Raw genomic sequence first — 25,818 nt, forward strand, 5'->3', positions numbered from 1 at the left:
GCCAGTCTCAGCAATTCAGCAAGGCTTTAAGTAATTTAGCAAGACCCTGTTCCTGGCTTCAATCCCTGGTATCTCCCCACCCACCAAAAAAAAAAAAAAAAAAAAAACAACAAACAGAAAATTCTACCACCATACAGAGTTGGAGGGAAGATTGATGATGGGATGAGAAAATCAGATTAGTTTGATCTTGTTTTGTTTGATACCAGAGTGAAACTCGAAACAAATGGGTCAGAGTTACAGTGAAGAGGTTCATGATTAGTAAGAACTTTTTGACAATTCAACCTCAACCTCAAGAGTAACTTTTTTTTTTTTTTAACCCATTGGGAATAATTTGCTTATCTTCCTTCATTTATTGCCTTTTCCCCTCATGCCTATTATTTTTAATTATTATTATTATTATTTTTTGGTACTAGATATTGAACTCAGGGGTGCTTTATAACTAAGCTACTTCCCCAGCCCTTTTTACTTTTTGAGACCGGGTCTCCTTAAGTTGCTCATCTGCCTCAGCCTTAGTGGCTAGGACGACTGGGCCCTCATGCCTGAATTTTAAAGGAAGGTCTCCAACGGGAGATTGTGTGGTAAACAGAATTAATTCAGAAATCAGGCATATCTGGACTTTTATTCTAGGGCCTGTCACTTAGCCCCTGTACTTCAGCCAAGTTATTTTAAATCTAATATCCTCATTTATGACAGTAGTTGTAAATGGCTACTTATTTTATCAGGATTGTGCTCTTCAAATGGATTGACTCTCTTAATCCCCACACCCACTGCTTGAAGAGGGGTAGTATTATGATCACCTTCACCATTTTTACAGAGAAGAAACAAATTCATAGAGGTTAAGTAATTTATACAAATTCATGCAGCTAAAATGGAGTGGAGCTGTGAATTCAAGGCCAGGCATTTGACCCCCATTACATTAAATTACATTACCTCTGAAGGGGGCTGGGCCTTGTAGCTCACTGAGCATTGTGTTCCACTCTGCCTTTCTTGTTAGGCATCACTTTTTTATATCATCTGTGCCTGCAGGCTGTTAATCAGAATATCACTTGGTATGCCTGAAGTCAGAGATAAAAGGTAGATGTTTTGATGTGGCATTTCAGGGAAACTCAAATGAAGACTACCCTGCCGAATGCCAAGTGCCAATGTCTCGGCTTGGCACAGAATCACGAGCCACCACACAGCTTTGTAGGTTCAAACAGCAATTCTTTATTCCCGATCTCACACCAGCCTCCACACACGTTCAGGGGCAGTCTAAATCTGCCCGTTCCCAAATCCTACTCCACGAGGCTTTTTCCAAATCCCGTATTAATCTCACGAGAACTCAACGGGAACAAGCAGCAGGAACACCCTAATCCCAGCAGCCATAATCTTCAACCTCAACTTCCCTAAAACTCATATTCTTAAACCGGGAAACGCCTTAAACCCGGAACACCCTAAACCCAAGGACCGGGATACTTCCTCAAGCCTGCAGGATACTTCCTCAAACCTGGATCCACCCTCGATCACCTTGAGCAGGGTCATCTTACTAAAGCATACATGCAATGTCCCATCGAATGTCCTCTAAGCAGCATGGGGTACACTGGCAAGGAGATTTTGATGCGTCATACCTACTTGGTAATGGCCCTCAGCACTACCCTACTGATTGGATTATACTTACATGTCCAGTTTTGATCATTTTCTGGATGGTGTTAAGGAAAGCCAGTCAAACCTCTGACTCTCCCTTTCTCAGGGTCTATATATGTTTGAAACCCTGCTGCTCACATAGCTTCAGTTTATTATGTTTCAATGTCCTTTAATTAAGTTTAATTAACTGTTAACCATTCCTGCTTCTATTTGAGTTGTATTTGTATTTCCCAGATTCAGCCCGCTGGAATGGGTTGTTCAATAGCTACTTCATCCTTCACATTTTTTTTTTTTTTGGTATGTGTTTGATACTAGGAATTGAACCCACAGGCACTTTACGATTGAGCTACATCCCCAGCTCTTTTCATTACTTTGAGACAGGAACTTGGATTCTTCTGCCTCAGCCTCCCAATTAGTGGGGGCTGTAGACATGTGCCACCAGCCCAGCTCATGTCTCAGTGTCAGGAGAGGTTGATGTCCTTTGTAACTCTTAAATTTCATGGCAATTACAGCTTACCATTATTTTTGTTTACTGTCAATTTTTGTTTAACCTCATTAAACTGAAGGATTCTTGAGGGCAGGAAGTGTATGTTTCTTGGTCTTGACTATTTCCCTAAATAATCACTGAGCAAATGTTTGTTGGCTGTGCCAGCAATTGATTGACTTTAATCATGATCACATTGTTTTGTGACATTCTGAGGGGTGCTCCTTGTAGACAAGACCTTGATAAGCAGTGCTGAGGGAAGGTTTCCTAATTCTTCAGTGCCAGAGACCATGTGATGGGCATGATGGAGGAGGAGGAATCAGAGGAGGGACACCTGTGTTTAAAGGAGGGCAGGCATGATAAAGGGTACTGTCAGGGTTTCATGGATCTTTGTGTTTTGAATAATGCCTGTTTGGTTTTTTATGTGTAGTGAGTGGTGCTACACTCTGGGCAGACTTTGCCTAAGTTTCATAAATATTTAATTGGCTTTTTCAGGAGAATAAAGGCAGCCCTGTTGATGACTGAAAATGACAAAGCATCCACCTAACAGACGAGGAATCAGCTTTGAAGTGGGAGCCCAGTTGGAAGCCCGGGACCGTTTAAAAAACTGGTACTTTTACCTTTTTTTGGTTGTTAATTGTTAATTAAACCCTTAAGTAAAGGCTTTTTGCCAGCACTGATAGAGAGTGGTAGCCTAGGCTTTTATATGGTGTTTTCCTTCTCCTTAACTCTTGGAAGATGGAAGGAGACTTGTTTAGAAGGTGAGAATGTCCTTTCTCTTTGTTATAGTGATTCCTGTATCAGGGAGGCCATCTTGTGTCACCTTGGTCATATTGGTTCCCCTTTTTGACTGTCTATCTAAAGGAGTTAGGGAAAATGAAGCATGAGTGGCTGCTTGGAAGAGAATAGTTAATAGTGGCAACTCTCTTGCTCTTGGCTGCCTGTCTGGAAGAAGAGAGAAAAATTAGGGACACAAGTGAAGAAAAGCATTTAAATCTGTGTTGTGTGCAGCCCCTCCTGGTTTCTGGCTGTGATGTGATATGGCCGAAATACAGTCACACAAGAGCTCTGTTAGGGTGATTCAGTTCAGAAGCTGAGGGGTTGCCATCCTGACTGTGTTATTGACTTTTGACCACCGGCTGCTATTTACGTTGTACATTGGTGTCATCTGTAAATGTAGGTACTGATAATATTGGCCTCATGGGACTATTATGAGAATCAAATAATAGAATATATGGGAAAAGGTCTTAAAAATTAAAGTGATTGTTGTGATTAAGGATATCCTATAATTTGGTTATTTGTTAGTGCTCAAGGTATGGTTAGAGGTTTCAGATGCAAACCTTTTGAGTTTGTGCAAGATAAAGCTTCGCTCTTCTGGGGGGGTTAACTTAAACTAGACAGATGAACCAGTTCCTAGCTTCTGTCTAGAAAGAGAGGCAGGGAAGTGGCCTGTGCAGAAAACTGTTTCTGCTATTGAAATTAGAGGCACTGAACACTTGGTTATCTTTAGGCTGCTTGCATTATCTATGATTATTTCCTTTTATGGATTTCAGTTTTTTTTTTTTTTTTTTTGGTACTAGGGACAGGGTCTCGCTAAGTTGCTTAGGGCCTCGGTAAATTGCTGAGGCTCATTTTGAACTTGCAATCCTCCTACCTCAGCCCCCTGAGTTGCTGAAATTACAGGCATGCACCATCACAGCCAGCTTGGGTTTTAGTTGTTTTTTTAAATGCAGCTTTTGGTGGTAGAGAATCAAGAGAAGAAAAAAAAGTCTTATTTGGGAAAAAAAAAAATAGAAAAAAAATAAAGTACCGTTAATCACAAAATAACCTGTATTTTTTACTCAGAATCAATAAATTTTGGACTGGGAATGGAGCTTAGAGATAGAGCACTTGCTTAGAATTTTCGAGGCCCTGAAATTTTCAATTTTTCAAATTTCAAAAATTCAATCCCCAGTATCTTAAAACAAATTTTAAAAAACAATAAATGTGAATATTTTTGTTTAGTTGGATTTCAAAGCATTTCTGATATCATGGAAAAACATTTTTGTATCTTTCCCAATTCCCATCCTTTGTTCCCAGAGGCAACGGTCATTCTGAAGTTGCTTGTGTATTTTCTGTTCTAAATTTTTACCATTTTACTATATATGTATCCAAGGGCTAGAGTGCTTCCATAGCATGGGTACTGCAAAAAAAAAAGCTAGAGCTGTATGGGTATCCACTGATAATGTAATCATTTTGAGTTTAAAAAAAAAATAGACTTCTTGTTTCTTTTCTGTAGTGTTAACTTTTTTAGGGTATTGGGATTGAACCCAGTGGTGCTCTATTACCAAGTTATATCACCAGCCTTTTTAGTTTTTTTTTAAATTTTGAGACAGGGTCTTGCTAAATTGCTCTGGTTGGCCTGGAACTTTTGTTCCTCCTGCCTCAGTCTCCTAAGTAACTGGGATTAGAGGCATTGTAATCCTGATTTGCAGCCATTACTTTTTTTCCCTAACCATATTTTTAATATAGAAATGAAGACATCATGGCTAATTTTTAAGAATAAATAATAAACATTTATTTATTTATTGGAAGAGGAGATTAAACCCAGGGGCACTTTACCACTAAGCTATATCCCCAGCAATCACCCCCCCCCCCCTTTTTTTTTCCTCCAAAATTTGAGACAGTAGCCAGGTGCAGTGTTGCATGCCTGCATGCCTACAATACCAGCTGCTTGGAGGCTGAGGCAGGAGCCTCAAAGCCAGCTTCAGCAATTTAGAAAGACCCTATCTCTAAATAAAACTATAAAAAAGGGTTGGGAATATGACTCAGTGGTTAAGTGCCTCTGGACTCAATTCCTGGTACCAAAAAAAAAAAAAAAAAAAAAAAAATTAAGACAGGGTCTTGCTAAATTGCTTAGGGCCTAAGTTGCTGAGACTAACCTTGAACTCAGGATTGTCTTGCCTGAGCTTCCTAGTCAGTGGGATTACAGTGCCACTGCACTCAGCTTTGTTTTTTTTTTTTTTTTTTTTTTTGAGACAGGGTTCCACTTAGATGCAGATGTTGGCCTCAAATTTGTAATTCTCCTACCTTAGCCTCTGCAGTTGCTGGGAACATGGACATGTGCCACCATGTCTGGCTAATAACTAACATTTATTGAATGCTTGTTGTCATGAACTTTCTGGATTGTTCACTTTATCTTCTAGTTAACTGTCCTATGAAGTATGGATGCTATTATGAATCTCAGTTTTTTAATATATTTTATATAGTATTTACTTATTTATTGCAGTACAGGAAGATTAACCCAGGACCCCATGCATGGTAGTGAAGAGCTCTACTACTGAGCTACAACCCACTCCTTTTTTATTTATTTATTTTTTTATACCTTTTTGTTTTTTTTTTGCAGGGCTGAGGACCGAACCCAGGGCCTTGCGCGTGCTAGGCAAGCGCTCTGCCACTGAGCTAAATCCCCAACCCCATCCTTTATTTATTTATTTATTTATTTTTTAGTTTTTAAAATTTTTTTAATATTTTTTAGTTTTCGGCAGTCACAACATCTTTGTTTGTATGTGGTGCTGAGGATCGAACCCGGGCCGCACGCATGCCAGGCGAGCGCGCTACCACTTGAGCCACATCCCCAGCCCCCCCTTTTTTTTTAATATTTATTTTTTAATTGTAATTGGAAACAATACATTTATTTTATTATTTTTTAAAATTTTTAATGTGGTGCTAAGGATCGAATCCAGGGCCTCACATGTACTAGGCAAGCACTCTACCACTGAGCCACAACTCCAGCCCCCATCCCCACTCTTTTTTATTTTATTTTATTTCTGTTTTTTTTTTTGGTACCGGGGATTGAACTCAGTGGCACTTGACCGCTGAGCCACATCCCCAGCCCTTTTATTTTATTTTGAGACAGGAGCTTGCTAGGTGGTCTCAAACCTTAGATCCAGTCTTTTGAGTAGCTGGGATCACAGGTGAGAGCCACCACATCTGGCTGTGAATCTACTTTTAGTAGTAAGAAAAAAAACTGAGACAGATGAAATCATTTGCTTAGTGTCACACAGTGGTTGGTCTTAATGTTCTTGTCAGTTTTCTTGTAATATCCAGACTGTATTCAGATTCCCCTGGTAAAGAATGTCTCTTACAACTTTTTTTTTTCCAAACCAGGATCCAAACAAGGTTCACATATTTCATGTATTTTTTTGTCTTTTTGGTTGCTTTCATCCATGATTATTCTTTTTTTTTTTTTTTTTTTTTTTTTACTATTTAAGTTGTTGATAGACCCTTATTTATTTATTATTTATTTATACGTGGTGCTGAGACTTGAATTCAGTGCTTCACCACATGCCAGGCAAGTGCGCTACTGCTGAGCCCCAGACCCAGCTCTGTGATTATTCTTTTCCCTGCTTCATGGCATTAGTAAATTTTATGCGTTCTGGACAGCTGTTTTGTAGAATGTTCCACATTCCTAGTTGGTTACATTGTTTTATCATGGTGGGTTTGTTTTTTTTGTTTCTTTTTTTGATCCCCAGTCCTTTTTACTATTATTTATTTATTTGTACTAGGATCAAACCCAGGAGTGCTTAACCACTGAGCCACATCATCCCTAGCCCTTTTTATTTTTCAATTTGAGATAAGGTTTCCCTAAATTGCTTAAGGCTTTGCTGAGTTTAAGAGGCTAATCTTGAACTTGAAATCCTGAGCTGCTGGAATTATAATGTGCACCAGGGCTCCTGGTTGTTTCCTGTATTCTCTTATATTTCCTATAAACTGGAAGTGAGGCCTTGACTTCAGAGTAAACTTTTTGGGTTTTTCTGGTGGTGTTGGGGATTGAACTCAGGGCCTTGTGCATGCTCCGAGGCAAGCACTCTACCAACTGAGCTATATCCCCAGCTCTAAACATTTTTTTTTTTTTTTAAATAGAATGACTCAATAGTAATTCCATGTGTTTCATATTATGTCACATCAGGGGACACAAAACTAGATAGACCCACTGTTCTGTGTATTACTTGGATAAGGTAATGACCACCATCTCTCACCATTATAAAGGTATTTTTCCTTGTGCAAGTAGAAAATAACCTGAAGGTATATTTGGTTCATGTTAATATACTGTTACCCCACACCATCTTCCTAAAGATTTTAATATCATTTGATGATCCTTGCCTTAATAAGTTGTTAAACTGGAGGTGGGAAAATCGTGATTTTTCTCCAGTAATTCTTTTTCTTTGTTTTTGTGCTGGGCATTGAACTTGGTCTCCTGTCTGTTTCAATAGTTGATGTTCTTTTCTAAGAAGATTCTTCTCAGTGTGAGGCACTGGGTTCGATCGTTAGCACCACATAAAAATAAACAAATAAAATAAAGGCATGCTGTCCATCCACAACTACAAAAAAAAAAAAAAAAAAGAAGAAGAAGAAGACACATCTCTTCCTTTCATTTTTGTTCAATACTGGGGATTGAACCCTGGGATAGTCTACGAATAAATTGTAAGAGGGGTCCGGCGGAGCGTCGGAGGGAGAGACCATACAAGAGACTTACTCCATGCAATTGGCAAAAGGGGATTTATTGGGGATCCATTCCAGCGCGCTGGGACTCTGTGCTCACTCAAGAAGGGAGAGCAGCCCAGAGCCCCGAGCAGAGGTTCAAACAGAGCTTAAGTACACTTTTTGGGGAGGGCGGGAGGCTTTGCATACATCAGAACAAATCATCATGAGGCGCGGGGAAATTGAACAACAACTCTGAGATGTGATTGGCATAGTCATTGGTGGGCGAGGGTGATTGGTCATTCGTAAGCGGGTTACTCATTCAAACTGATTGGTTTGGGCTCTGTGAGGAACTGCACAGGGCCCTAGGCTAAACGGCCAGTAGGGCATTGTTTTAACTATCTCAGGAATCTGGGTGTAACAGAGGAACTTAATAATACCTAATCTTTTACATTCAAGCTTTCCAGTTTAGAAACTTTACCCTTTCAAAACTACATCCCCAGTTCTTTTTATTTTGTATTTTGAGACAGGGTCTCACTAAGTCTCTGAGGCTGACTTTAAACTTGTGATCATCCATTATCAGCTTCTTAAGACACTGAAATTATGGGTGCATGTCTTTGTTCCTGGCTATTCATTGTTTTTAGTTCTAAAATTATCCCATATTTGGGCAATGGGAAGTTTTATAAATCAGCTCCTTTGTTTTTTTTTTTTTTTACATAGTCATGTTCATCCTTGAGAATTATCTTTTCTGGCACTCCTAGAAGCCCCAGGCATATCTTCCACTTTTTGTGTCCCTGACCCTAGATTCAGCAAGTTCCCCAAGAGAGTCTGGTTCCTTTTGTTAGGAAATAGTACTTTTGGCCCTTTGTATCCATGGGTTTCATATCTTCGAATTCAGCCAGTCTTGGTTGAAAGTATCTGGGGAAAAAAAAAAAAGCATCTGTACTGACCATGTAGAGACTTTTTTCTTGTTTTTATTCCCCAAACAGTACAGTATAAAACTTATTTACATAGCATTTATGTTAGGTTAGTTTTATAAGAAATCTAGAAGATTCAAAGTATAGGAGAGGAGAGGATAATATAGAGGGTGTGTGTGTGTGTGTGTGTGTGTGTGTGTGTGTATTATATGCAAATACTATATCATTTTTATATAAGGAACTTGAAAACAGACTTTAATATGTACGTATTTTGGGATCAGTGGGATCCTGAAATCAATCATCCCTGGATGCCAAGGGATGTATTTAGAAATTAAACTCTGGGCACTGGGTGTCACTTTAAGCCCCTTTCAGTGAATGGAGCTAAGAAACAGATTTTTTGAAAAATTATGAGTTCATTTTAATATCTTCAATTTAAATTTGATATTTTAACATTTACATACATATATACATATATACAAGATATTTACATACATATATACAAGATATGTATGTTTATATATTATCTTTAGCTTTATTGAGGTTTAGTTGCCAGGAATTTATGTATTTTTATGTATTTTTATTTTTGTCTTTGTCTACTCATTTTTTCTTGGGGGGTAGTGATGTACCCGGAGTTGAACTCAAGGACGCTCAACCACTGAGTCACATCCCCAGCCCTATTTTGTATTTTATTTAAAGACAGGGTCTCACTGAGTGGCTTAGTGTCTCGATTTTGTTGAGGCTGGCTTTGAACTCACAATCCTCCTGTCTCAGCCTCCCAACCTACTGGGATACAGGCATGTGCCACCATGTCCTGCTGTCTTTCTTTACTCTTACACTGAAAATTTTTCTTTCTTTCTTTCTTTTTTTTTAGTTGTAGGTGGACACAATACCTTTATTTTATTTATTTATATGTGGTGCTGAGGCTCAAACCCAGGGCCTCACACGTGCTAGGTGAGTGCTCTACCTCTGAGCCACAACTCCTGCTCAAATTTTTGTTCTTATTCATGCTTTTACCTATTTTTATATTCTACATTTTTCATGAAATAGTTTCAAAGTTACAATAACAATATTACTAACAAATATACTGAATGAATGTTAAGATTTTTTTCTTTTGGGCCAGGTACAATGGTACATGCCTGTAGTCCCAGCAATTGAGTATGCTCAGGCAGGAAGATCACAAGTTGGAGACTAGCCTCAGCAACTTCATGAGACTCTCATCAACTTAATGAGACGCTATTTCAAAATAAAAAATTAAAAGGACTGAGGAGCTGGGATTGTAGCTCAGTGGTAGATGCTTGCCTAACACGTGTAAGGCACTGGGTTTAATTCTTTGTTTGTTTGTTTGTTTCTTTCTTTCTTTATTTTTTTAAAAGAGAGAGTGAGAGAGAGAGAGAATTTTTTAATATTTATTTTTTAGTTTTCGGAGGACACAACATCTTTGTATGTGGTGCTGAGGATCAAACCTGTGCCGCACGCATGCCAGGCGAGCGCGCTACCGCTTGAGCCACATCCCCAGCCCAATTCTTTATTTATGTAAATAAATAAAATCAAGGTCTATCAACAACTAAAAAAAATTAAAAAATAAAATAAAAAGGACTGGGGATATGGCTCAGTGGTAAAATTTGCCTTTGGGTTCAATTCCCAGTACCACCCTACCCAAATAAATTGATTTAAAAAGTGTCCTTCTTCCTTCCTTCCTTCCTTCCTTCCTTCCTTCCTTCCTTCCTTCCTTCCTTCCTTCCTTCCCTCCTTCCCTCCTTCCTTCCTTCCTTCCGTTATGGGTACTGGGGATTGAACCCAGGGATCGTTTACCACTGAACTACATCCCCAGTCCTTTTTATTTTTTATTTTGAGGCAGTCTTCCTTAGTTGCCTAGGTTGGCCTTGAGCTTTCGTTCTTTCTGCCTCAGCCCTCCAATGTTGCTGGTGTGACGGGCATGCACCACTGTACCCAGCCTATGTATAGTTTCTTGTCTGCAATTCCACTAATAGGATACAAAACAATTTTAACCCCTTAAATAATTCTCTCATGTATACCTTTGCCAACCTGTAATATTTGATTTGATTATTTTGTTTATTCATCAATGTTTCTCCACTAGAGTGCAAGGTCAGTGAGGGATAGTGTGTTAGATTGTTTTCTAAGAAGTAAAACAAATAACCCTATGTGTTCCCAGCAACTCTGGACAGTAAAGTAGGAGGATAACAAGTTTGAGGTCTGCTTAAGCAGTGTCCTGAGACCCTTTTTTTGTTTTGTTTTGTTTTTTAATCTTAAAAAATTTTATTTTTGGGGCTGAGGATGTGGCTCAAGCAGTAGCGCGCTCGCCTGGCATGCGTGCGACCCGGGTTCGATCCTCAGCACCACATACCAGGAAAGATGTGGTGTCCGCCGAGAACTAAGAAATAAAATATTAAAAAAAAAAAAAATTTTATTTTTTTATTGGTGTGTGGTGCTGAGGATCGAAACCAGTGCCTCACATGGGCCAAGTGAGTGCTCTGCCACTGAGCCATGACCACAGCCCAAGACCCTGTCTTAAAATAAATGAAAAAAGGACTGGGGACATAGCTGAGCAGCAGTACACCTGGGTTCAATCCTGGTACCACAAAATTAAAAAAAAAATTAAAGCAATAGAGTAATAATTGGGGAAAATTGATTGGGGAAAATGGGAAGCGGGTTAGAAGAGGATAGGAAAGATTTCAGACTGCCTTCCAAATCCTACCCAATGGAGGATATATAGAGTAGGAAGATAGGAAAAGTCTTAGACTACAGTTCAGTAATATATGTGAAAGGACAAAATTATAACAGTTTAATTTAAATATTTTTCATCCTTTAAAATTTTTTTTCTTTGAGTTGAACTAGGGACTTCGTACAACGCAAGGTAATCAATGAGCTACATCTCTAGGCTTTTTTATTTTGAGACAAGGTCTAAGTCGCTCAGTTGGCCTTGAACAAATATGCAATCCTTCTGCCTCAACCTACAAACATGTAGTCCCAGCTGCTTCAGAGGGTGAGAGGCTTGAGGATTACTTGAGCCCATGATTTAGAGACTGGCCTGGGTGACTTAGGGACACCCTATCTAAAAACAACAACATCAAAAGCCTAAAAAACAAAACAAAACAAAACAAAAAAAAAGAAAGGACTGGGATATAGCTCAGTTGGTAGAGTGCTTGGCTCCCATGCACAAGGCCCTGGATTCAGTTCCCAGCACCATAAAAAACAAAACAAAACAAACAAACAAAAAAATTAGTCAAAGTGTTCTGAAGGACAGGTTAAAAGAGTTACTTTTGTAGGCAGAGACGTTTTGAAGAAAGCAAAAGCAAAAAGCAGATTGATCATTTCAGCTGATTTCCTTTTAAGGCAGTGCAGGTAGACAGAATAATAGAACAATAACTGATTGGCTAATATCGTTACTTCAGATTACCTGTTCTGTCTGAGGATTAAGGCATAAAGAATTTCATTTTCATGTCTGTTGAAATTGAACTATTTGATAAATTTGATAAGAAATCCAATCTTGATTTCTTATTTTCAACTTGGCAAAGTGAAGTTGTGATTCTATTTCAATTTTTAGCCTGGCCTGTTGGGGCCTAATGCAAGAATTAATTCAAAACAGTAGTCCCCTGTAATTTCTGTTTAACATGAGAAAGTTTTGGCAGAGCATATGTGGAATTCTCAAGCCAAAGTTTCTGTCAGAAGAGTCCCATCTTCCAAGAAGAGAGATGCCTGTTCTTTCAGTCATTAGCTGGGTCCTGACCCTGGGAAAGTGTGGTAATGGTACTAGGTTCTGATGGATTTGTGGCTGGGTCTGGTTACTAAGCTATAGATGAGAATGTGATAGGTGTATTTGTGAGTCAGGCACAGGTGTGCTATCTGTTTTGTTCACTGGGTCTCAGAACCCATAGCCTTGCACATGTTAGGCATGAACTCTAGCTCTAAGTTTTACCCCCAACCAGAGATTTTTTTTTTCTTTCTTTCAGTGCTGGGGGTTGAACCCAGGACCTTGCACTGATCTACACTGATCTACAGAGCTATATCCCAAATAGTAAATGTTTTTACTATTGCAGAATTAGATAGCTATTATACAAAGGACCTACTATTTATTGATGGTTCTATGTCTGACTCTCCATGTATAGCTTATCTATTAAATCTTCTCAACAAGCTATATGGTTGTTTATTGTTTCCAATTATAAATGAGGGAAGAAACTGAGGTTCACAGAGGTAAAAGTCCGTCATTGCAAATTATAGAGCTGGTGGGTGGTAGAGCTAGGATTTGAACCCCTGTTCATCTGACTCCGATGTCATGTCACCAGACATGCCTCCCATTTCTTGTCCTGATGCTATTTTTTCTGCTGTTCCCTATTTTTTAGATTTGTTGCTAGCTGCAAAAACAAAAACAAAAATAAAACCGAGAACCCAAACATAAAAATGGTTATATTTTTCAAAACCCATGTGACAGAAATACATGGAAAGTGATAGGGCAGTGGTGCAGGACTGTAATCCCAGGGACTTGCCTATAATCCCAGTGCCTGGGGTGGCTGAAGTAAGAGGGTTTCAAGTTCAAGGCCAGCTCCAACAATTTAGCAAGACTCTAACTCAATGTAAAAATTATTATAAAATTTTAAAAAGGCCTGGGGATATAGCTTAGTGGTAGAGTGCTCCTGGATTCAATTCCCACTACTAGGGGGTGGGATTCATGGAAAGCAAATGTTGCTTAGAGTGGGTGTGTGGGTCTCTGGATTTATACTTCATATTTATAATAGAACTATATCTTTGATTTATTTTGTTTGCATTGCTTATACAGAAGCCTAGTTTTTTCTCTCACCTTTATATGCTGCACATACTACATTTCTGTTAAAATAATAATGGCAATGACAGCTAACACATCTCAAGATTCGCTGTGTCAGATATGATGTTAATTGCTTTACATTGGCTGTCTCATTAATCTCTGAAAGAAATACTCATTTGAGGTGAGGGTTGTTACTCAGTGCTAGAGCACATAGAATGCTTCAGACACTGGGTTCAGTTCTCAGCACACACATACACACATACATACACACACAAAAAAAAAGGATGGCAAGCATAGTGGCACACACCTGTACACACCTGTAATCCCAGAGATTTTTGAGACTGAGGCAGGAAGATTCCAAGTTTGAATCCAGCCTTAGTAATTTAGTCAGACCCTCAACAACTTAGCAAAACCCTGTCTCAAAATAAAAAATAAAAGGGACTATGGACATGGTTCAGTGGTAAAGCAACCTGGGTTCAATCCCAAGTACCAAAAAAAAAAAAAAAAAATTAAAAATTAAATATTTAGGGTGTGGAGATGTCGCTCCATGGTAGAGTGGGCATGAGTTGGGTTCATTTCCAGCACTGCAAACAAGCCAAACAGATTTATATTTTCTGTGGAGGTTGTTAGTTCACAAGGCAGTTTTTCTCATGTCATCTCATCAAGCAGGCTGTGGAATATGGATAAGGATCCATGTTCTAAATTTGTAGCTTCCTCTTGTGGGTAAGCTTTCATGTCCATTCCCTTCTGAGTAGTGTGGGTAATCCTGCCTGCCCTGCTCATGTCCAGAGTTGTATGTATGAACTGCTAACACATGACAGGCTGCAGTTTCCCAGTAAAGATTCTTCATGGATAGAATATAAACTGCTTGCCCCGCCTGTGCCTTCCGCCTTCTTTTTGTCATCTGTCAGGAGCACACCATCTGTCCTAAGCTGTAGGCTGGCCTTGCATGTGCTTACTATGAATACAGTGAAAAACTCCTGTCTATTGCTTTCCTGGTCCTTTGGTACATTTCCATTTAAGTTGATCATAGTTTCCATCCATTTCATGTACAAAGGGCTTAAAAAATCTGAGTTTTGGATCTTTATTTTATTTTTTTTGGGTACCAGGGATTGAACTCAGGGGCACTCAACCACTGAGCCACATCCCCAGCCCAATTTTTGTATATTATTGGAGACAGAGTCTCACTGAGTTACTTAGTGCCTCACTGATGCTGAGTCTGGCTTTGAACTCGTGATCCTCCTGTCTCAGCCTCCCCAGCCACTGCGCCTGGCCTAAAAAAAAAACTTTTTTAGCTCTCTTTTTTGCTTTGTTTCTTTTTTCCTTCCTCCCTCTTTTGTTTCCTGTTGAATCCAGGGTGCTCTACCACTTAGATTCCCTGATCCTTTCTTTTTTTGGTACCAGGGATTGAACCCAGGGTTGCTTGACCACTGAGCCACATCCCCAGCCATTTTTTAAAATTTTTTTATTTTTTAGTTGTTGACAGACCTTTATTTTATTCATTTATTTATATGCGGTGCTGAGAATTGAGCCCAGTGCCTCAGATATGCAGGGCAAGTGGACTACCACTGAGCCACAACCCTAGCCTCATCCCCAGCCATTTTTAAAAATTTTTTTAAAGAGAGAGAATTTTTAATATTTATTTATTTATTTTAGTTTTTGGCGGATACAACATCTTTGTATGTGGTGCTGAGGATCGAACCCGGGCCGCACACATGCCAGGCGAGCACGCTACCGCTTGAGCCACATCCCCAGCCCGCCCCAGCCATTTTTAAAGATATTTTCTTTAGAGACAGGGTCTCTTTGAGTTGCTTAGGGCCTTGCTAAATTGCTGAGGCTGATTTTGAACTCAGGATCCTCCTGCTTTAGCCTATGGGATTTTATGGGATTAAAGGCTCATGCCACTGTGCCCCCACCTACCCTTTTCATTTTGATACTGATTTTCACTGAGTTGTGCAGCCTGTTCTCAAAATTCCAATCCTCCTGTCTTGACTTCCTTAGTAGTCTTTAGTCTTGATAGTAGTCTTCCTCACTTCCTTCTTTTGTTTCTTTTTATATGGCTTTTATAGTTATGCATAGTATCTGAGTTCATCACGACAAACTCATACTTTTTTTTTTTTTTTAAAGTAATCTTTCTTTTCTGAGCTTTTCACTAACAAGAATTGGAATGTCTGCTGTGAGTCAGGCATTCCATTGAGTATCATGGAATGAAGAAAAATTACAAAAGTCCTTCAAAAAGTTTGGAGATGATTAGGGTATTTGGTTTTGGCTGTAGCATTTATGGCCAAGGGTTCTCTTTTTTTAATTTTTTTTAAAGTTATAGATGGACACAATATTTTGTTTATTTAGATTATTTATTTATTTATTTTTAAATGTGGTGTTGAGGATTGAACCTAGTGCCTCAGGCATGCTCAGCAAGCACTATACTACTGAGCCACAAACAACCCCAGCCCTGGTTAAGGTTTTTTTTTTTTTTTGGTACTGGGGATTGATCCCAGGGCCTTATGCATGTGAGGTAAGCACTCTACCAACTGAGCTATATCCCCAGCCCTGGCCAAGGGTTCTTAATTGTATGTTTTCATTGCTTCTGTCTTTGCAAATGATTCACCTTTATTGAGTGATTTACTTTGTACCAGGCCAGGCTTTTTATGGAACACCTCACAACACTATAAATTGGGTAGTTCTATTATTCCCATTTTATATATGAGGAAACAGTAATTAAGTAAGTTTCCTAAAGTTACACAGCCTAGTAAGTGGTGAAATTGGGATTTAATTAATTAATAATTTTTTTGATCTTTATATTGAACCCAGGTGCTCTTTACTTTGAGTTACATCCCCAGTCCTTTTTCATTTTTTTGGAGACAGGGTCTTGCTAAGTTGCCAACGCTGGCCGTGAACTTTCTTTTTTTTCTTTCTTTTTTTGTAGTTGTAGATGGACAGCATGCCTTTATTTTATTTGTTTATTTTTATGTGGTGCTAGCAAGCAAGCGTTCTGCCGTGGAGCTATAGCCCCTGGCCCCTGGCCAGTGAACTTTCGATCCTCTTTCCTCTTGTCCCAGTCTCCCAAGCTGCTGGAATTATAGGCATGTGCCACATGCCTGGCTAAATTTGGAATTTAAATACAGGTGGTCTAGTTTCTAAGCATGCTAGGTTGTTTTTTTGTTTTTTTCTTTTATCTTTTTTCTCTGTTCTGTTTATTTTGGTTCTGGCAATTGAACCCTGGCCCTTGCACATGCTAAGCTCAGCTGCTGAATTATACCATCAGCCCTTTATTTTATATTGAGACAGGGTCTCCCTAAATTGCTCAGGCTGGCCTCCAATTTACCATCCTCCTGTCTCAACTTCCCAAATACCTGCGATTACAGGCGTGTGCCATCAAATCCTGTTCAGTGTCTGGCCTTGATACCTTGCTGAGTCTTGCATCTAGAATAGAAAATAAAGTTCCTGAAATTAATTATATCATGAGGGGGTATTTACTCTGTACAAAGTAAGTATAAAAACCCCTGGGGGAGAACAGTTAATTTCATGTGTGGGAATTTCAGAATGTTTCACAAATATGACTTTTGTAGCCAAGTTACTCATTTGTTGCTAGATGAGATTAGATTGGGGGTTTGAGGAAGACCACAGATATAAAGTGCCAATGTAATCACATCTTATCCAAAGTACTTATTATATATGTGATTTATCATGTGATATTCATGTTGGTCATCTGGCTGAGGAGTGTTTATCAGTTTCTCCACTGTAAAGTTACTTCTTGTCCTGCTTCCCACACATTTTGGAAATCACCATATGTGGCCCACACCATAAAGTGGAATGTTTTGATCTATCTTCCGGGAGGATATTTATATATATTATTTGAACAGGAGATTTTCTCCTCCACTTCCATATGTATATATGTATGTATATGTATTTATTTTTGTTTTTAAAATTTCTCTTCTGGTTGTTTTTAATTTAAAAATTTTCCCCATTAATTTATTTATATTAATATATACTCAGATATTTGTTTTATGCTTTGGTTTATATTCTAGTATTACTTTATTTTGTTGCTCATATTGTTCCTTTGGAAGATCTTTCAGTTGGCTTCTATGACTTTTTGTTGTTTTTGATACTAGGGATTGAACCCAAGGGCACTCTACCACTGTGCTATATCCCCAGCTCTTTATCTTGAGACAGAATCTTATGAAATTTCCAAAACTGACTTCAAACTTCCTCTTGCCTCAACCTCCTTAATAGCAGGGATTACAGGCCTGCACCACCATGCCTGGCTTGTCTCAGCCCTTTTAAATTTAATTATTTAATTTATTTTGGTACTGGAGATTGAACCCAAGGTTGCTATACTTTTGAACTATATTATATTTCCAGTCCTTTTTATTTTTTATTTTGAGACAGGGTCTTCCTACATTGCTGAGGCTGGCCTGAAATTTATAATCTTTTTGCCTTAGCTTCCCTAGTCACCAGGATTGCAGATGTGTGCCACTGAACTTAGCTCCTAGCCCTTTTATTTTGAAACAGGGTTTGGTTAAGTTGCCCAGGCTGGCCTCATATTTATGATCCTCCTGCCTCAGCCTCTCAAGTAATTGGGATTGCAGATGTTCACCACTGGCCCTGGTCTTGCTTTCCTTTTTGAGACAGTGTCTTGCTAGGTTGGCCAGGCTGGCCTCAAACTTCTGATCCTCCTGCCTTAGCCTCTCAGATTGCTGGATTATAGGCATGTATTACATTTGGATTTTATTTTAAAAAGACTTTATTGAGCCTAGTGTGGTGTCATACACCTACAATCCCATTGATTTTTGACGCCTGAGGAAGCAGGAAGATCCGAAGTCAACCTGAGAAACTTAATGAGACTCTGTCTCAAAATAAAATATTATCCCTGGATTCAACCTCTAGTACCAAAAAACAAAACAAAACAAAAAAATGCTTTATTGATATATAATTTACCATAAAATATACAAATCTTAAAGAGTAAAGCTTTATGGATAAACTTTTACACATGTATACCCCTCTGTAACCATCACCCAAATGAAGATATAGTTAATTTTGGACACCTCAGAAGGCCTTTTATTTTTTACCCACTTTTGCTAGCTCCCTCCTCTATAGAGGGAAGCAATGTTTGCATTTAAAGTGATCCCCCACAGCATGTTGATTTTTTTTTTTTTTTCCCCCCTCTCCTGGCCACATTCAGCTTCTTGGGTACAAGAGCTGGGAATGTGGAGAGTCTGATATAACCAGAAGTTAAAGGTAGTCATGATGGAGGGGGAGAAGAGCCAATATATTCAAGAAAGTGAGAATAGGGATTGAGGAAATTTTTGGGTGAGGATGAGAGCTGGAGGTGGCAGAAGGAGTAATGTCAGCAAAAGTATTCAGGATTTGAAAGAACATGGTGTGTTCAAAGGATGCACAGGCAGAACAGAGCTGGGAAGTTGAAAGGAGGGATTTAAGTCAGGAGATAGATCCCTGATCGGAATAGGAAAGTGGTTGCATTCTTTTAGTCACAGAACCACTCAGTAAATACTCAGTATCAATCTCTTTGTCTGGAACTAATAGAGGGGCTTAGGGGTCGTCTGTACTCACTGTTGCTGGTGAAAAAAAGCTGGGAGGAAAGATGAATTCAAGACCATTCTTGAGTTAGAAGCGTGAGGTCTTGATTAATGGAAGTGGTGAGGGGGTAAAGAAAGAGTTAAAGCATTGAAAACAGCAGTTTTCCTGCAGTTTAATAGTCAACTCTTTGTTTTTCACTAAATATATCTTCTATCTCTATCCTCTCTCCACCAAAGGCTGGTGATAGCTTAGAATGTTACTTTTGTGCATAGAAATTATTGGCTTCTGATGTGTGTTCCAAGCCTGGAATAGAGGCACAGTCTGATTATTGAAGCAAAATAAATGCTGTATGTTTGTAGAAAGTCTGTTTATATAAAAAAGAATGTGGGGCTGGGGATGTGGCTCAAGCGGTAGCACGCTCACCTGGCATGCGTGCGGCCCGGGTTTGATCCTCAGCACCACATACAAAGATGTTGTGTCCGCCGAGAACTAAAAATAAATAAATAAATAAATATTAAAATTCTCTCTCTCTCTGTCTCTCTCTCTTTAAAAAAAAATAAAAAATAAAAATAGAAAAGAATGTGTAGGAGCCTGAGTCTCCAACCTCTGGGTGAATAGTTAGGCAAATTGTGGGCTACACATCAGGTAGACTATTAAGTAGCAGGATATAACACACCTCTGTGATGTGTGTCACTGTAAGAATATTTAAATGTGAAGTCAAATTAAGAGCAGAAAGCTTTTCCCAGTATAAAGTAAAGGTAGATTTGGATACTGATTTTGGTTATTCCTCTTCTTGGACACTTTCCCTCCCTCCCTCCCCCTCTTCTCTCTCTCTCTCTCTCTCTCTCTCTCTCTCTCTCTCTGTCTCTCTTTTTTCTTTCTGGTATGGAGATTGAACTCAGGGACACTTTACCACCTTCCCACCTTCCCACCCCCTTTTATTTTTTTAGATAGGGTTTAAGTTGCTAAGGTTTGCCTCCCAAGTCTCTGAGATTACAGGTAGAGCCCTGTAATCTGGCTAGTTGTAGGTGTGCTCTCTTTTTTTAAATATATATTTTTTTAGTTATAGATGGACAGAATACCTTTATTTATTTAATTTATTTTTATGTGGTGCTGAGGATCAAACCAGTGCCTCACATGTGCTAGGTGAGCACTGTACTGCTGAGCCACAACCCCAGCCCTAGTTGCTCTGTTTGAGTCTTCATTTTTACAAATGTAAATTGGGGGCAGTGATAATAATCCCTCATAAATCTCGTAGGATGGTAGCAAGGATCAAAAGAAATACTTAAAAAAATTTTTTTTGTAGTTGTAAATGGACAGAATGCCTTTATTTCATTTGTTTATTATTATTATTATTGTTATTATTATTATTATTTTTTATGTGCTGAGGATCGAACCCAGTGTTTCACTCATGTTAGGCGAGTGCTCTACCTCTGAGCTACACCCCAGCCCAAAAGAAATACTTTATGAAAATGTAGTTATACACATTAACTAATTATTAATATTAATTAATTATTAATATATGGATGAATACTGATTAATTGGAGTAGAAATTTCAAAAAGAAAGTATTTTCTTTCTGGTTCCTACCCACTCCCATAGCATTTCTTCTTTTCTTATTGTTGGGGAGGGGGATAACTGGGATTGAACCCAGGGGGTGCTTTTACCACTGAGCTGTATCCCCAGCCCCCCCCTTTTTTTTTTTTTTTAGAGAGAGAGAGAGAGAATTTTTTAATATTTATTTTTTAGTTTTCAGCAGACACAACATCTTTATTTGTATGTGGTGCTGAGGATTGAACTCAGCGCTGCGTGGCAACGAGTGTGCTACCGCTTGAGCCACATCCCCAGCCCTCCCCAGCTCTTTTTAATTTTATTTTGAGACAGGGTCTTGCTAAATTCCCTAGACTGGAGTCAAACCTGTGAGCCTCCTGCCTCAGCTTCTTGAGTCACTAGGATTATAGGCCTGCACCACTGCTCCCAGGTATGGTACAGCTTGATTTTATTGAGGATCATTTGAGGCTTCCTGGGGCTCAAGGACCTGCAGTGTATACAAGTCAACATTGTATCCTTGAATTAGACCTGGCTTTCTGTGTTTTTAGACATGCAAGTAGTCCTTGCTCCTCAATTGGTGGCAGCTTTACATTCCCACATTACTTTCCTTTTCCTTGGTGAGCACAAGCCTTTAATAACTAATTTGTTTCTCAAATTTGAAAACAGGAGTGGTGCCCCAACCAAAAACTTGTGTTCAGATGCAACTTTTAGAAACCATAGCAAAATGTCTTGTAAAATGCTTCTTTGATAGTTACTTGTTGCTATGTAACAAATTTTCTCAGAATTTAGTGACTTAAATCAATAAACCTTCATTATCCTCATAAGTGTCTGTAAACATCACGCATTCAGGAGCTGCCTAACTTGGGATTCTGGCTCAGGTTCTCACAAGTTTGCAGTCAACCTTGGCTCACTCATAGGACTGACAAGTTGTTATTGGTTTCTGGGAAGATGTCAGAGTTCCCTGCCAGGAGGACTTTTCCAAGGTATCTAGAATGTTCTCAAGATGTAGCATATGGTTTCTCCTAGGGTGGGAATTCAAGAGAGTGCATTTGTGCATGTGTGTGTGTTAAAATAATACATAACAGCTGGGCGTGGTGGTGCATGCCTGTAATCCCAGAGGCTCAGGAGACTGAGGCAGGAGGAACAAATGTTCAAAGCCAGCCTCAGCCAAAGCAAGGTGCTAAGCAACTCAGTAAGAACCTGTCTCTAAATAAAATAGGGCTGGGGATATGGCACAGTGATCGAGTGGTCAAGCACAGTGGATTTTTAATGGTTTATTTCTGAGGTATTAAGTACATTCATTCACATTGTGGTTCAATCATCATCACCATGATCTCTGCAGCCTTTTATTCTTCCCAAACTGACACTCTGTACACATTCATCAACAATCCTGCTGGGTGTGGAGGTGTACTCCTGCAGTCCCAGCCCCTTGGGAGGCTTATGTGAGAGGATCACTTGAACCCAGGAATTTGAAGTCAGCCTGGGTAACAGCAAAAACCCATCTCAAAATAAAAACAAAGAAACAAAAAACCCCTTTTCAGTCCCTCATCCTCTGGTAACCTCTATGGCTAGGTATTCCAGCTATCTAATATAAGTGGAATCATAACAGTATTTCTCTTGGGGCTGGGGATGAGGCTCAATCGGTAGCGCGCTCGCCTGGCGTGCGAGCGTCCCGGGTTCGATCCTCAGCACCACATACAAAGATGTTGTGTCCGCCAAAAACTAAAAAATAAATACTAAAAATTCTCCCTCTCTCTCTCTCTTAAAAAAAGAAAACAAAAACAGTATTTGTCTTGTTATGAGTGGCTTATTTTACTTAGCATAATGTCCTTAAGGTTCATCCTTGGTATAGTATATATTTGAATTTTATTCTATTTTATGGCTGGATAATTTCATTATTCAGAATGTGCCTTTTTTTTTTTAATCCATTTGTCTGTTGGACATTTGGCTTGCTTTCACCTTTTGATTATTGTGAATAATGCTGCTATGAACATGGTTATAGAAATATCTCTTAGAGTCTCTGCTTTCAGTTCTTTTGTATATTTACCCAGAAGTGGAATTGCACTTCCAGCTTTGGAAGTGTTGCACCATCACTTCCACCATATTCTGTTTGTTAGAAATGAGACCACATGCAAGGGAACCATAATTAGATTCTACCTTTTTAAGAGATGAGTATTAAACTTGCAGATATCTTTTAAAGTCATTGCAATTACTGTTTGAAAGTGATTGTCTAATGCCAGTTTTCCTGTGAGTACATACAAACTAAAATTATTTAGTAGTTTTCTAATATATGGTGTTAATCTTATATCTCAACCCCTTTCCCCCCAGTTCTAGGGCTCAAATCCACACCCTCCAGCATGCTAGGCAAGTGCTGTACCACTGGCCTGTGTCTCTAGCCCTGGACCTTTGTCATTTTTAACTATTTGTGATACCCCAATGGGACAGCTGTGATAAAGAGATCCAGATTATGTAAAAGCACAATAAAGGGTTGGGGATGTGGCTCAAACTGTAGTGTGCTCACCTAGCATGCGCATGGCGCTGGGTTCAATCCTTAGCACCACATACAAACAAAGATGTTGTGTCCGCCGATAAATAAAAAAATAAAAATATTAAAAAATTCTCTCTCCCTCTCTCACTCTCTCTTTAAAAAAAAAAAAAAAATTCCCCATGGAGACCTTGCTGATCACCAGATCTGTGCTTGTCAATACTCAGTGGTCCATGGACTGCTTTGGGGAAACATTCTTTTAGGTCCCAGCTCCCAGTCTCTTTACAATTAGTTGCTGTTTCCTTTGTCTCCTTCCTTACCTGCATATCCTTGTCCTCTTTTGTATTATTCTTCCTCTGTGTAGTGCTGACTTACTCATATATTCTATGTGTCACAACATCACACAGCAAATCATTCCATACCTCAGGAAAATCAAACAACAACTCTTAACATTGATTAGCACATTCAATGGCGAGAATAAGTTGGGTAGGGGTGATTGGTTAGTACAAGAGGGGGATTCGTTTGAATTGATTGGTTTAGGCTACGAGGGGTGTACGTGCTAAACTACATGGTTTCCCAACATGTTATCAACCACCATAAACTACTTGGGGGTCATCTGGGCATCCCAGGTATTTTCCCTGTTTCATGCTGATTGGAGGTTGCTAGGGGGGTTGCTATGGGTCCTCACCTAGCCTAACTGATTCAGGGACACCTGCTGCCTCAGACCTCTCCTGTTATTTACAGACAAACAACTCAGCAGGGTGGGTATGTGCTTAGGAGTGCTCTGTGGGTTTTTCCCAGGACAAGGATCAGGCCCCCTTCCTTAGGACTGGCCTTGAGGTAGAAGCTGTTGTTATTTATTTTTTATCTGTCCTTTCCAAGTTGAATTTCTTGGTGGTGATTCTGGGGATGAAGCCCAGGGCCTCATAAGCTAGACAAGTTCTCTACCCTACTACTAATCAATCACTTTTCATACTTTTTGACCTTTGGAATAAAGCACTTTTGTCATGGTGATCATCATCTGCATTTATCTTGAAGTTGACACCTCTAATGGGATTGGTGTATCTTCTTAACATCTCAAATGTGAATGCTTTTTTTATTTTGGTACTGAAGATTGAAACCAGAGTGCTTTACCACTGAGCTGCATCCCCAACCCTTTCGTATTTTTTATTTTAAGGTAGTTTTGCTTAATTGTCCAGGTTGACCTTGAATTTGCAGATTTGCAGTCCTACCTCAGCCTTCTAAGTAGCTGAGAAATCATTGGTTTATTTTGATTCTTTTTTTTTTTTTTCTTTTTGGAATGTATGAGTGTGTGTATATTTGTTTTATAGCTCCTGGAATGGATAATGTGATTTAAAAAAATACTTTTTTTAGTTGTTGATGGACATTTATTATTTTTTATCATTTATAAGCGGTGCTGAGAATCAAACCCAGCACCTAATACATTTGAGGCAAGCATTCTACCACTGAGCCACTGAAGGGAAAGCACAGAATGAGAAACTGATAAGCTAAAATGAAAGACAGAGCCAGGCAGAGATACACAATCAATAGGAGAGAGAGAGAGGCAAAACAGGCTTTGAGTTCTGGGACTTTTATGGGGGAGGTGCAGGAATCAGAGGGGTGGGTCCTAATGCAGGCAGTTCAAGGTTGGGTTGGTATGAAGGAGTGGTGAGCCTTTCTCAGAAATGCCCTTGAGGAGGGGGGAGGAAGGAAACTTTTTCCTTAAAATGGTGGCTGTCACTTAAGATGGCCGTTCAGATGCTAAGCAAGGACCTTATAGCCACAACCCCAGCCCAATAATGTGATTTTTAAAAAAGGTACATTCAGGGTCAGTGGCATAGCTTAGTATTAGGTCACTTGTGAGCATGCTTAAGGCCCTTGGTTCAATCTCGGGTACCTTAAAAAAAATTTAAACAAAAAGAATGCATCCATTGAACATTTATTGAATGCCTAATATGTACTGGGCATTCTAGGGGAGAATTAGAGATTTGGCAAATGCTTTCCTTTCTCTGAAGGTTCAATACAAATGTTAAGTCTTCTCTAAAGGCACTCTCTCAACCTTCTAATATGTGATTAGTAAAAAAGGAAGTTTGATGAAAAAGTTTGAAGTAGTTGCTGCTTCTGTGGACAGTAACAGAGGAAGTAGGCTTGGCTCAGGAATGGATTGGGATGTAAGTGATAGAAAAATGTACTTTAAAGTGGATGTGGTGGCACATGCCTGTAATCCTAGCAATTTGGGAGGCTGAGGCAGGAGGAATGCAAGTTCAAAGCCAGCCTCAGCAAGAGTGAGGTGCTAAGCAACTCAGTGAGACCCTGTTTCTAAATAAAAAAATAGAAAGAAAGGGCTGGGGATGTGGCTTAGTGGTTGAGTGCCCCTGAGTTCAGTCTCTGGTTTAAAAAAAAGAAAAAAAAAAAAAAAGAAGAGAGAAGGAGGGGAGAGGGTGCAGATATAGCTTAGTGGCAGAGTGCTTGCCTTCCATGTTCAAGGCCCTGGGTTAGAACCCTATTACACATAGACACACACACACACACACCAAAAAAAAAAAAAAAAAAAAGGCCAAGGCAGGAGGATCACAAGTTCAAGGCCAACCCCGGCAACTTAGTTAGACCCTGTCTCAAATTTTAAAAAGGGCTAGGATTGTAACTTGGTGGTAGATTGCCCATTGGTTCAATCCCAAACATGGAAAAATAGATAAATAGATGAAAGAGAATATGGAGTTTGGCTGGGGATGTAGTACAAAGATAGAGCACTTGCTTAGCATCTGGGAGGCCATTGGCTTAAAGAGAGGATAGTGATGATGGGGAAAGGGTCATTTAGGTGCTTTGGAGAGCAACAGGAACCCAGATTTTTGAGCCCAGGCGGGCCAGCCATGGAAAAACAGTGACTCTTCCATGTGGCACTGGTATGGGTTATAGGAAGTCTGGGTAATTCTAGAGATATACTCTTTTACCCTTTCCCTCCAGACAGTATTACTGGGT

At 39.3% G+C, this 25,818-nt stretch overlaps 1 protein-coding gene across 2 annotated transcripts in view; it reads left to right on the top strand.

The window, feature by feature from the left end:
• The window catches only part of Phf20 (PHD finger protein 20), a 128,416-nt gene that overhangs the window by 21,256 nt on the left and 81,342 nt on the right, over positions 1–25,818 (top strand). For both annotated transcript variants that reach the window (XM_026383200.2, XM_026383201.2), the window contains exon 2: positions 2,603–2,717. In XM_026383200.2, the coding sequence (XP_026238985.2) occupies positions 2,635–2,717 (83 nt within the window). In that variant the 5' untranslated portion in view covers positions 2,603–2,634. The remainder of the gene's footprint in view (positions 1–2,602; positions 2,718–25,818) is intronic.

Source organism: Urocitellus parryii, chromosome 6 (genome assembly GCF_045843805.1).
Source record: "Urocitellus parryii isolate mUroPar1 chromosome 6, mUroPar1.hap1, whole genome shotgun sequence".
NCBI classification, from domain to species: Eukaryota; Metazoa; Chordata; class Mammalia; order Rodentia; family Sciuridae; genus Urocitellus; species Urocitellus parryii.